Source organism: Ammodytes marinus, assembly GCF_949987685.1.
Source record: "Ammodytes marinus genome assembly, chromosome: 23".
Taxonomy (NCBI): Eukaryota; Metazoa; Chordata; class Actinopteri; order Uranoscopiformes; family Ammodytidae; genus Ammodytes; species Ammodytes marinus.
In genome coordinates this window covers 21,343,593-21,357,186 of record NC_137227.1, presented here as the reverse complement: position 1 = coordinate 21,357,186, position 13,594 = coordinate 21,343,593, and the positions used below count along the sequence as shown (strand labels likewise).

The window sequence follows — 13,594 nt, the reverse complement described above, 5'->3', positions numbered from 1 at the left end:
GCCTCTGGAGTGCAGGGTCGGAGGTTCGATTCCCCGTCTCCCCGCCACATGTCGAAGTGTCCCTGGGCAAAGAGACACTGAACCCCAAATTGCTCCCGATGGTTCAGAGAGCGCCTTGCATGGCAGCTTCTACCATCGGTGTATGAGTGTGTGTATGAATGGGTGAATGTGGTAAGATATGTAAAGCGCTTTGGGGCTGACAAAATCGGCTAGAAAAGCGCTATATAAGTCAAGTCCATTTACCATTTCTATATAAATAAAGAAAATCTTGAAAATAAATATTAAAGTTTCACCTGGTTGTCTGTTGAGCTGGTTCCTCCTCTGTCTCTCTCTGAGCTCCTGGTCCTCCTGCCTTCACTCTGAGACCTTTCTTCTGTTTCCATCTCTCCCTCCATCTCTTTCTCTCCCTCCTTCTCTTTCTCTCCCTCCATCTCTCTCTCCTTCTCTTTCCCTCTCTCCTTCTCTTTCTGGTCTCTCCGTTCCTCCTTGTCCACAGTCTTATCAGGAACATTTTCTATAGTTGTTTTGCTTTCCTGTAGCCCTCCATCTGGTTTCGTTTCTTTCTCTCCTCTCCTGGTCTTCATCCCTTTGTTCCCAGTTTCCTCTCCTCCGTGCTGCTCTGTTTCATCCCCCTCTCCTCTCTTCCTCTTCCCTCCTATGCTCTGTAACGGTGTATTCCCTCCGTCTGTTTTCCCACTGTCTGCGTCTGTGTGAGTGATTTTCTCGATTGTAGACTTCTTCTTCTCTTCCTTGCTTTCTTCTTTCTTTCCTTCCCTCTCATCCCCCTCTCCTCTCTTCCTCTTCCCTCCCAGACTCTGTAAAGGTGTATTCTCTCCATCCGTTTTCCCACTGTCTGCGTCTGTGTGAGAAAGTTTGTCTATTGTAGATGTCTTCTCTTCTTTCTTCCCTTCCCTCTCATCCCCCTCTCCTCTCTTCCTCTTCCCTCCTAGACTCTGTACAGACGTATTCTCTCCATTCTTCTCCTCTGTGTCTCTGTGAGTCTTTTTGTCGATCTGTTTGGACGTTTTTATTGGAATGGACTTTGGCACAGCGGTCGTTTCTACAGGTTCCATCTCTCCCTCTTTCTTCTCTTCTTTCTCTTTCTCTGGAACTGTTTCTCTCGCTTTCTCCTCTCCACCTCTGTCCTTCTCTCTCTCTTTCTCTGCTCTCCTGGTCTTCATCCCCCTGTTTTCCGGTGCAGGGCTGGTACACACTCTGGAATAGTTGAAAAATGCTTGATGTTAGAGGTGGAGTCGGTGATTCTGGAGAACGCTTGTTGTCTAAATCACTTTTTGTAAAAACTAAAAAAACTAAAACAGAGCCTCGGCTGTGTATTAGCACTGGAGTCTCAAACTCAAACAACATATCCGCAGCCATCTTTGATGTCCGCTATCTCTATCACTGCATTTATTGTATTCAGTATCTTTGATTGTATTTTAAAGCCTGACCCAGGGACAAAGACTGCAAATTAGCTGAAGCTAGACGTCTTATATGCATCACATTTTCCCATTTTTTTGTGGCAATGTTGTATGTATTGTCCCCGTCAAATAAACATTAAAATAAAAATAAATATCACGGCTTCGACGGCTCATGAACAGCACTGTCGTCATCCGGTTACGTCCGCCCCAGAGCCTCACACATAGGGCTCTACCTACCTACCTACCTGTCTGTCTGTCTGTCTGTCTGTCTGTCTGTCTGTCTGTCTGTCTGTCTGTCCGTCCGTCCGTCTGTCTGTTTGTCTGTCTGCATACAAAGGGCTCTGGCCCGCCCATATCAGATAGAACCAATTGAAACGTAGCTCAGGATTTCTTGACATATTTAATGAGCTTCAATGGAGAGTGTCCAGACCAAAAGGCGCTGCACATTTAATTTGCCAGCAACCAGTCTGTCTGTCTGTCTGTCTGTCTGTCTGTCTGCCTGCCTGCCTGCCTGTCTGTCTGTCTGTCTGTCTGTCTGTCTGTCTGGATTTCCATGCTGATGGAATTCTTATATTTTAACAAATATTTTATTACTTTTTCACTCTTAAAAATCTCTACTAACCCCGGTGTTGTCTCCTCTTCCTCTTTCTTCCGTTTTGTTCCTTCGCTCTCCGCTGGCGTCTTCTCTTCTTTCTTCTCTTCCCTCTCATCCCCCTCTCCTCTCTTCCTCTTCCCTCCTACACTCTGTACAGACATATTCTCTCCATCATTCTCCTCCTCCTCTCTGTCTGTCTGTGTTCTGTCGTTCTTGGAGGTTTGTATTGGAGTGGACTTTGCCTCAATGGTTGTTGGTTTTTTGCCGCCTGTTGGGATAACAATTTTTTTTTATAATTTTCTTTTTAAAACACATTTTTATTGGTGAGAAGCATTAATAAACAAACACAAAGTTCAATATACAGGTCACCGTATTTTCAAATTTTTCGTAAGGCCCCACCCCTCCACCCCTGTATGTACACTATCATGTGTAAAAGGCACAAGGTAACTTTTTACTTTTTTTAAAATTTGGTCTCCCTTAATTTCTGTTCTGTGACTTCCAAACCAGATTTATTTTTCATTACATTACATTTAAATAAAATTGGAATAAATTATATATATATTTTTTTTTTATTAGGACCAAGATATCAGTACATTATACAGCTCAACATGTCAACATCAATATTGTTTTCCAAAGGACTAAAAATAATTAAATTAAATTAAATAGAATTATAGAATAAATAAGACGAGAATAGACTTTACTGACCTGGAGAAATCTCAGATGGACAAGGAGGCGTCGTCTTCTTTACCTGATCAGTATCGACCAGCTGAAAAACACAAAGTAACAACAAATAAGATAATTTCTCCATGTTTCCAGTTATTATTATTTTTTCAACCTTTATTTCTACAGGTAAATCCCATTGAGTCCGAAGACTCTTTTACAAGGGAGACCTGTTTTCCTTTCCCACGTTACCATTCACACACACATTCATACACCGATAGCAGCAGGCTAACTATCGACATTCACACGAGGCAAGGTGGGTGAAGTGTCTTGCCCAAGGTCACAACAACTATCACACAGGTGGCAGGGCGGGGATCGAACCTCCAACCCTTTGATCATCAGCCGACCCGCTCTACCAACTGAGCCACAGTCGCCCCAAATTGGATTATTAGACCCACTTTTAAACATTTCTTTAAGGTGGAACAGTTACATTTACTTGCTTTAAGTACTTGAAATGTCTGTACTTATTTATATTTTCATTGCTGGTCAAGACAACTACTGCTGCTTTTGTCCAAAGGGGACGCTAGAATTAACGCACACCCTGAAAGTTCTCAATTTAAAACAGTTTTTTTTTAAAGGTGGTAATGTTACATGTTGTTGCTCTAATTCATACCCCTAACCCTGTCTGTCTGTCTGTCTGTCTGTCTGTCTGTCTGTCTATCTATCTAAATATCTGTCTCTCTGTGTATCTATCTATCTATCTATCTATCTATCTATCTATCTATCTATCTATCTATCTATCTATCTATCTATCTATCTATCTATCTATCTATCTATATAGCTGTCTCTCTGTGTATCTATCTATCTATCTATCTATCTATCTATCTATCCATCCATCCATCCATCCATTCATCCATCTATCTATCCATCCATCCGTGTGAGTGAAAGTTCCTCAAACTTCCATTGTAATGAATGAGACTTCCCTGCTGACTGCTGGACTGGCGGTAACCCGATCTACACTGTGTTCTCTGAGAAAAGTTTCAAAGTTTAGTTTCCATTAATTTGACCAAACAACGTTATTTATTTAGTTTATTCTTGTTCTTAAAAAGGTGCAGTGTGTAATACCGGAATGTTTAGTGATTTTAATTTAATTATTATTATTATTATTTTTTTAACAGTTCATTTCCTTAAATTTAAATATAGTTAAAGTTGATTATCTTATTTTCATAATTTGTGGGATTCGAATTTTTAATTGCGATTAAAATGCAGTTAAAGGTGTAGTCAGTGATTCTGGAGAACGCGTTTTGTCAAAATCACTTTTTTGCCAAAAATCAGTGAATATCTCCACATGATCCGCTACCTGTCTGTACTGTGTGTGCGCTGAAAAAAAAGGCCAGTGTTAATACACAGCCTAGGCTCTGTAAACTGGCATGTTGCAATAGACAAAGGGCCATCCTTTTGTTTACATACCCGTTTACAGAGCCTGGGCTGTGTATTAACACTGGATTTTTTTATGCAGTTCACACACAGTACAGACAGGTAAGTGGATCATGAGGAGATATTCACTGATTTTAACAAAAAAGTGATTTAGACAACAAGCGTTCTCCAGAATCACTGATTACACCTTTAATTGCAAAGCCCTAGTAAACAATGCTTCGTTTAAATTCCTTCTATCTTTTTTTTCTCATGTATCTTATATGTCGTTTTGTATTGTATCTTGTACAGCACTTTGGTCACCTGATGTTGTTTCTAAATGTCTGTCTCTGTGTATCTATCTATCTATCTATCTATCTATCTATCTATCTATCTATCTATCTATCTATCTATCTATCTATCTATCTATCTATCTATCTATCTATCCACTTTTCCACCCTTGTCTACCACCCATCTCACCACCCTTGTGTAAATTGTTTTAATGTGTCTTGTTCTTGTTTTTTTTTTTATCATTGTTGATTTTGTTTTTTAACTATGCCCTGTAAGGTGACCTTGGGTGCTTTGAAAGGCGCCCTCAAATAGAATGAATTATTATTATTATTATTATTATTATTATTATTATTATTATTATTATTATTATTATTATTACTATTATTATTATTATTATTATTATTACTATTATTATTATTATTATTATTATTACTATTATTATTATTACTATTATTATTATTATTATTATTATTATTATTATTATTATTATTATTACTATTATTATTATTATTATTATTACTATTATTATTATTATTATTACTATTATTATTATTATTATTATTATTATTATTATTATTATTATTATTATTATTATTATTATTATTATTATTATTATTATTATGTGCTGTAGAAATAATTTTGCCTTTGACTTGTGTATTTTCAGTTACCTTGGAGACAGCTATGTTGCTCCTGGTTGCTATGGCAGCTCCTTCTGTATCTGAAGCGGGTCTGGAGGCAGTTGGAGTTTCGCTTGTAGATTTACTTCTAGTTGCTTTTGTTGTTGTTGTTGTTGTTTCAGTAACTGGATCGCTGCTGGCGGGAGTCATCTGAGTATTTTCACTCACAGAAACTTTCGACGGTGTTTTCGGTTTCGCCATTTTTGCAGCCGCCTGAGGAGACACAAAGGAACAAACGCTTTATAGTATTTAGCTTTATTATGTGTGTCTGTGTGTGTGTGTGTGTGTGTGTGTGTGTGTGTGTGTGTGTGTGTGTGTGTGTGTGTGTGTGTGCTACTAAACCTAGTTGGTAGAATGGAAGACCTTGTTGAGACCTGTGAATCTGGAATAAGGATAATTCGGTTTGTAGCTAATTGAATGAAGTTTAAATTGAATCTTCTTTGTGTGTGTGTGTGTGTGTGTGTGTGTGTGTGTGTGTGTGTGTGTGTGTGTGTGTGTGTGTGTGTGTGTGTGTGTGGGTGTCTGTGTGGGTGTGTGTGTGTGTCTGTGTGTGTGTGTCTGTGTCTGTGTGTGTGTCTGTGTGTGTGTGTGTGTGTGTGTGTGTGTGTGTGTGGGTGTCTGTGTGTGTGTGTGTGTGTGTGTGTGTGTGTGTGTGTGTGTGTGTTTTCGGTTTTGACATTTTTGCAGCCGCCTGAGGAGACGAAAAGGAACAAACGCTTTATAGTATTTAGCTTTATTACAATCTCAATGGGCCAGTTTTAACTTAAAGCTGGGGTATGTGATTTCTGATTGGTCAAAGTTAACATGAGCTGTACACTTTGACCAATCAGAGCAAGAAGGCTCCGATTCTCTGTTCTTATTGGCTGTTGGGACTGTCCATTCACTTTGGCACGACTTTGTTGGTGTGTAGAGCGTGTCAGGGAGGGACCATAGGGGAGGGACCAAAGAGAACAAGTGGAGCGGTTGAGGTATTTGGATTCGAATCTCTATCCCAACTGCCATTTTCTCCCCAAATCCTCCACCCCAGCTTTAAGCTTTTCTTTATTAGTCAATTAACACAAGGCTACATTAAAATTCATCTTTCCTCATCTCCCCTCTCAAGTTCCCACACTCCAGAGGGGGTCAGAGCGCAGGGTCAGCCATAGTACAGACACACAGACAGACAGACAGACAGACAGACAGACAGACAGACAGACAGACAGACAGACAGACAGACAGACAGACAGACACACAGACAGACACACAGACAGACACACACACTCCAAAGGGGGTCAGAGCGCAGGGTCAGCCATAGTACAGCGCCCCTGGAGCAGTTTTGGGGTTAAACCTGCAGTGTGTAGAATTTTGGGTTTTATTTCCTAGCAGATTTTGTAGAAAGTAATTATAATATCCATAAGTACATTTAATTTAGTGCATAATAGCTGGAAAAAATGTTTTGAATTATTATTTTTTTCCTTAGAAATGGTCTCATATATGTCCATATTTCTGCATATTTTGGACCAAGGCCTAGTGCCGCCATCTTGAAAGGGTCATATTTGGAATGTCATCAGGTGCATTGTTTAAAATTTAGAATTGTTCTTGTCCTTGAAGGCCACTGTAGCTTCTGTTATTATTCGAAAGGGTTGGGGTTACCCAGGGAGCGTTGCATTCTAGAACTTTGTAGAACTTTCTTGATGATGTCATATTACACACTGCACCTTTAAGTGTCTTGCTCAAGGACACAATGGTAGAGATGGTGGTGCACCGTAGATGTAATAGCAGCCACCACTAGTTTTACTGCTATTGTTTACAGAGCCTAGGCTGAGTATTAACACTGGATATTCTCATCTGCATCATTCAGCATTTACATACACGTTTTCTCTGTCCAAACATCCCTCATTCCCTTCTTACTTCTTTTGTGGTGTTTTCACTTGGAGGACCGATCACAGCTGACTTTCTTCTTCGTGTGTTTACAGGCGTCTCTGTAGCTATGACATCATCCTTAGGAGTCGAGGCCTGTACACACACACAATACAGACAGGTAGCAGATCATGAGGACATATTCACCGATTTTGCAGTGTTAATACACAGCCTAGGCTCTGTAAATTAGTATGTAAATGAGGGACCATTGTAGCTAGCAACATGCCTGTTTACGGAGCCTAGGCTGTGTATTAACACTTGATATTTTCATGTGTGTGACCATTATATTGCACAGTATTTATATAGAAGCGTATTCAAGTGTTCAGCATACTAAATCCCTTACTTCTTTTGTGGTATTTTCACTTGGAGGACCGATCACAGATGACTTTCTTCTTCGTGTGTTTACAGCCGTCTCTGTAGCAGCTATGACATCATCTTTAGGCGCCAGAGTCTGTTCAGAAGTCGGTTTGGAATCTGTAGTTTTCTCTGGTGGAGCAAATCTCGACGAGGATCTAGTCGGAGTCTTTGCTATGACAACAACAGGGTTGCCGGGGGTCGCTATTTTAGCTTCCGCATTTGGAGTTTTAGTAGAAGAAGAAGTGGGTGTAGCAGTAGGAATTTTATCACTAGAAGAAGTAGGTTTAGATGGTGGAGTTTCTGTAGCAGGACTAGCTATAGCATCTGTAGTTTTTGCAGTAGAACTAGCATTAGCATTTGTAGTTCTAGTCACAGAAGTCAGTGTGGAAGGTGTAATTTGAGCTACAGGAGTCGGTTTCGCGGGTGTATCTTTTGCAGTAGAAGAAGTAGGTTTAGAAGGTGTAGTTTTTGTAGCTGGACTAGCTATAGCATCTGTAGTTTTTGCAGTACAACTAGCATTAGCATTTGTAGTTCTAGTCACAGAAGTCGGTGTGGAAGGTGTAATATTAGCAACAGGAGTAGCTTTTGCCGCTGTATCTTTAGCAGTAGAAGAAGTCGGTTTAGAAGGTGTAGTTTTTGTAGCAGGACTAGCTATAGCATCTGTAGTTTTTGCAGTAGAACTAGCATTAGCATTTGTAGTTCTAGTCACAGAAGTCGGTGTGGAAGGAGTAATTTTAGCAACAGGAGTCGGTTTTGCCGCTGTATCTTTAGCAGTAGAAGAAGTCGGTTTAGAAGGGGTAATTTCTGTAGCGGGACTAGCTATAGCATTTGTAGTTTTTGCAGTACAACTAGCATTAGCATCTGTAGTTCTAGTCACAGAAGTCGGTGTGGAAGGTTTAATTTGAGCTACAGAGGTCGGTTTTGCAGGTGTACTTTTAGCAGAAGAAGTAGCTGTTTTAGCATATGTAGTTCTTGCAATAGAACTAGCTATAGCATTTGTAGTTTTTGCAGCAATAGTAGCTTTAGCTTTTGTAGTTCTAGTAGCAGAAGTTGGGGTGGAAGGTGTTTTTTTAGTAGCAGAAGAAGAAGTTGGTTTCGAAGGTGTTTTTTTAGGAGCAATAGGAGTCTGTTTAGAAGGAGTATTTTTGGCACTAGAACTAGCTTTAGCAGTTGTAGTTTTTGGGGTAGCACTAGCTTTAGCAGTTGTAGTTTTAGGAGCAGGAGACGGTTTTGCAGGCGTCTTTTTCGCAGAAGAAGAAGCAGCTTTAGCAGGAGTAGTTTTCTGTGGAATCTGAGGACAGAAAATGAACATAGAAGTCTATTAAAAACAGAAATTAAATAGTTAATTAAAATTTAAAAAAATACGTGAATGACAATTTATATTCATTATTTATCAAGTAAAATAAAATGTAATTCTGAGATTTCACGCTGTTAACTTAAAGGGACACTGTGTAACATTTTAAGTAATTCATTAGCTGAAATCAATATCCTCATTCATAAATATGTCCTCATTGGTGTAAAATCGCCTCTGCCAATAATCTGAATTATCCTCCTGAGCGGAGAATTACAAATATTAATATTACATTTTGTACATTGAGCAGGCAAGTCTTATGGAGGAATCCATGTTTTTGGAATGTCATCAGGTGCATTGTTTAAAATTTAGAATTGTTCTTGTACTTGAAGGCCACTGTAGCTTCTGTTATTATTCTAAAGGGGTGGGGTTACCCAGGGAGCGTTGCATTCTAGAACTTTCTTGATGATGTCATATTACACAGTGCACCTTTAAAGTGTCTACAAGGAACTTTCAGTGTGGTAGTTCTTGCGTCCCCCTTTAGACAAAAACTATATAAAAAAATATAGCATTCTTTTCACTGATGGTCTCGTTTGCTGTTTCAGAAATATTTCAAAGTTCCTCGTAGCTCTACCTAGAGACAGAGAGAGACACACAGACACAGAGACAGACACAGAGACAGACAGACAGCCAGAGAGACAGACAGAGACACACACACACACACACACACACACACACAGACAGACACACCCACCCACACAGACAGAAAGACACACACACACACACACACACACAGACACACACACACAGAGACACACAGACACACACAGACAGACAGACAGACAGACACAGAGACAGACAGACACAGAGACAGACAGACAGCCAGAGACACACACACACACACACACACACACACACAGACAGACAGACAGACAGACAGACAGACAGACAGACAGACAGACAGACAGACAGACAGACAGACAGACAGACACACACAGACACACACACACAGACACACACACACACACACACACACACACACACACACACACACACACACACACACACACACACAGAGACAGACACACACAGACACACACACCTTTAGCTTGCTGCCGACCCCCGGTGTGTTCTGGATCTCCCACATGCCCTCGGTGAATCCTTTGATCCGGACGCCGCTGCCGAACTTCAGCTTGTTCCCAACGTACGGGACGATGTTCTCTGGAGGGAGATGGCCGCTGAGAGGGGAGGGGGGGAAAATCAATTCATCAATCAATCAATCAATCAATTAATATCAAATCAAATCAAATCAAATCAAATCAAATCAGTTTTATTTGTATAGCCCAAAATCACAAATACATGATTTGTCTCGGTGGGCTTTACATTTCATACAATATGATACAATATGACACCCTGCCCTTATTTATTTATCTATCTATCTATCTATCTATCTATCTATCTATCTATCTATCTATCTATCTATCTATCTATCTATCTATCTATCTATCTATCTATCTATCTATCTATCTATCTATCTATCTATCTATCTATCTGCCCTTACACCCTTAGCTCGGCTGAGAAAAAACTCCCAGTAAAAAACCCTTTACCGGGATTAAAAAAAAAATTTAAGAAATCTCAGGGAGAGTCGACAAAGTAAGGGATATACCGGCTACACCCAGGGATATCTACGGTAGAGATGGTAAATGGTAAATGGACTTGACTTATATAGCGCATTTCTAGCCGATTTTCTCAGCCCCAAAGCGCTTTACATATCTTACCACATTCACCCATTCATACACACACTCATACACCGATGGCAGTAGCTGCCATGCAAGGCGCTTTCTGAACCATCGGGAGCAATTTGGGGTTCAGTGTCTTGCCCAGGGACACTTCGACATGTGGCGGGTAGGCGGGGAATCGAACCTCCGACCCTGCACTCCAGAGGCAATCTTCCTACCCACTTCGCCACTGCCGCCCAGAGGATAAGGGCCACACATAAAAAATAAATTAAGTTCTTTTTTGAAGACTGAGAGGGCCATTAAATTAATCAATTAACAATTAATAGACAGGGGGGCGCCCTTAGCTCAGTTGGTAGGGCGCCCCCCCCATGGGCCTCGGACAGCAGCGGACCCGGGTTCAATTCCAGCCCGCGGTCGTTCTCTGCATGTCACTCCCCTCTCTGCCCCATTTCACCTCTGTCTCTACACTATCAATAAAGCATAAAAATTTAAAAAAAAAACATAAATAAAAAATGAATAGACATATTATTGATGGTTAGTGCATTTCTTACATCTGGTGGGTCCCGAAGAAGTAGACAGGAACTCGCTTCTTGAATCCATCATCAGATTTGCAGACCTGAACACACACACACACACACACACACACACACACACACACACACACACACACACACACACACACACACACACACACACACACACACACACACACACACACACACACACACACACACACACACACACACACACACACACACACACACACACACACACACACTTTGTTAAAATCAGTGAATAACTCCTCATGATCTACAAAAACTCCAGTGTCAATACAAAGCCTAGGTTCTGTAAAGTGAATGTACATATGTAGGTAATGTATGTAAATAAAGGGGGTCAACTTAGCTAGCAACATGCCAGTTAACATGGCTGTGTATTATTCGTTTGGACTATTTAAGACTTTTTTTGACTGTCTGTCTGTCTGTCTGTGTGCTTGTCTGTCTCTCTGTCTCTTACCCTTGCTGTCTGTCTGTCTGTCTGTCTGTCTGTCTGTCTGTCTGCGTGTTTGCCTGTCTGTCTGTCTCTCTTACGCTTTCTGTCTGTGTGTCTCTCTCACCCTTGCTATCTGTCTGTCCGTCTGTCTGTCTCTATCTCTCTTACCCTTGCTATCTGTCTGTCTGTCTGTCTCTCTCTCTCCGTGCCTGTCTGCCTGCCTGTCTGTCTGTCTCTCTGTCTGTCTCTCTCTTACCCGTGCAGGCCAGTGAGGGAATCCTTTCATCTTGGCGAACACGAGCTCTCCTGGTTTGAAGTGATCTCCAGCTTTCCCCGGCATCCTGCTGCTTCACACGATCACAGATATGAAACTAGAAGGGAGACAATAGACTTTACATAAACACATCATCATTCACTGCTGTCTCTCTGTGAGTCTGTCTGTCTGTCTGTCTGTCTGTCTGTCTGTCTGTCTGTCTGTGTGTGTGTGTGTGTGTGTGTGTGTGTGTGTGTGTGTCTGTATGTGTCTGTATGTGTGTCTCTGTCTGTCTCTCTGTCTGTGTGCATGTCTGTGTGTCTGTCTGTCTCTCTGTGTGCGTGTCTGTCTGTCTGTCGGTCTGTGTGCGTGTCTGTGTGTGTGTGTCTGTCGGTCTGTGTGCGTGTCTGTGTGTGTGTGTGTCTGTCGGTCTGTCTGTCTGTCTGTGTGTGTGTCTGTCTGTCTGTCTGTCTGTCTGTCGATCACAGAGAATTAAACTGAAAGGGAGAAAACAAACTTTATATAAAAATATCACCACAACACTGCTGTCAACAGTTCAAATATGAACTTATTAATAAATTAAAATATTAACAATAATAATATTAATCATGACTAAGGAAGCTTCATAACAATACGTTACGGAGAAAGGGTGAGAATAAATAGGTCCCACTCCTTTTCCAACATGTTGTTACAATTATCAAGTGATTGTCATTCATGTATCTAGTCTCTCTCACACACACACACACACACACACACACACACACACACACACACACACACACACACACACACACACACACACACACACAACACACGCACACACACACACGCACACACACACACACACACACACACACATCTAGTTATGCTTTCTATTTTGTGTAACATCATTATTTTCCGTATGACATTTTCTGTTTTTCTTTTGCATGTTCTAAATAAAAATATCAATCAATCAATTGTTTTATTACTGTTTTTGACCTCCATCGGTGTCACTGAAATACGTGTTATATATATATATATATATAGAGCTCAACAATGGTGGTCGGACAAAGCATTTAATTTAAAACGTTTAATAATTAAAAGTAAAACCAACCAGCAAATCATAACATTAACACCGACAGTTTAGACAACAATCCAGAGTTCATTCAAGATGATTAAATACAACTTTAGGGGAGGAACAATAACGGTTCTCCCTTTGGGACAGGCCTTTAAAGGGCTGTTTGAGGGTTAACACTAGGTTTTAAGGACAGGCCTTCAAAGGGCTGTTTGAGGGTTAACACTAGGTTTTAAGGACAGGCCTTTAAAGGGCTGTTTGAGGGTTAACACTAGGTTTTAAGGACAGGCCTTTAAAGGGCTGTTTGAGGGTTAACACTAGGTTTTAAGGACAGGCCTTTAAAGGGATGTTTGAGGGTTAACACTAGGTTTTAAGGACAGGCCTTTAAAGGGCTGTTTGAGGGTTAACACTAGGTTTTAAGGACAGGCCTTTAAAGGGCTGTTTGAGGGTTAACACTAGGTTTTAAGGTTCAGGTATGAATTAGGTTTATGTTAGGGTTAGGGTAAGGGTTGGGGTTGGGGTTAGGCATTTAGTTTGGATGGTTAGGGTTAGGGTAAGGGGCTAGGGAATGCATTATGTCAATGAGTGTCCTCACAAGTATAACATGTGTGTGTATGAGAGAGAGAGAGAGCGGTGTGTGTGTGTGTGTGTGTGTGTGTGTGTGAAACTGTCAAATAAACTGCTGTTTCGTTATTACTTTCAAACATGTCCGCTCTCTGTTTACAAACACAGCCACGCTAACACTGAAGCTAACCCAAGCTAGCTAGCTCAAATACCTCAACCAAAAAGCTCTGTGGTGCTTTTTAATAACCGTACAACGCGATATTATCAGCCGTACTCACCTAAAAACCCGCGAAATATCTCCTGGCAGCGTAAATAAAACTGTCAGTGTTTCCTATGCACAACTGTAGGCTTTTTATTATCTCGTTACTAAGATACGCTTCTTTTTACCGCCGC

General features: G+C 40.8%; 1 protein-coding gene across 1 annotated transcript in view; it reads right to left on the bottom strand.

Annotated features, from left to right (window-relative positions):
• Positions 1-13,594, bottom strand: part of psip1b (PC4 and SFRS1 interacting protein 1b) — a 29,502-nt gene extending 15,908 nt beyond the window's left edge. Inside the window, exons 1-12 of the mRNA XM_080051852.1 lie at positions 13,480-13,594; positions 11,587-11,701; positions 10,892-10,956; positions 9,704-9,839; positions 8,157-8,601; positions 7,297-7,481; positions 6,945-7,049; positions 5,046-5,267; positions 2,719-2,779; positions 2,041-2,281; positions 851-1,215; positions 294-706 (exon numbers count right to left, since the gene is read on the bottom strand). Coding sequence (XP_079907978.1) covers positions 294-706; positions 851-1,215; positions 2,041-2,281; positions 2,719-2,779; positions 5,046-5,267; positions 6,945-7,049; positions 7,297-7,481; positions 8,157-8,601; positions 9,704-9,839; positions 10,892-10,956; positions 11,587-11,670 — 2,322 coding nt within the window. The 5' untranslated portion in view covers positions 11,671-11,701; positions 13,480-13,594. The remainder of the gene's footprint in view (positions 1-293; positions 707-850; positions 1,216-2,040; positions 2,282-2,718; positions 2,780-5,045; positions 5,268-6,944; positions 7,050-7,296; positions 7,482-8,156; positions 8,602-9,703; positions 9,840-10,891; positions 10,957-11,586; positions 11,702-13,479) is intronic.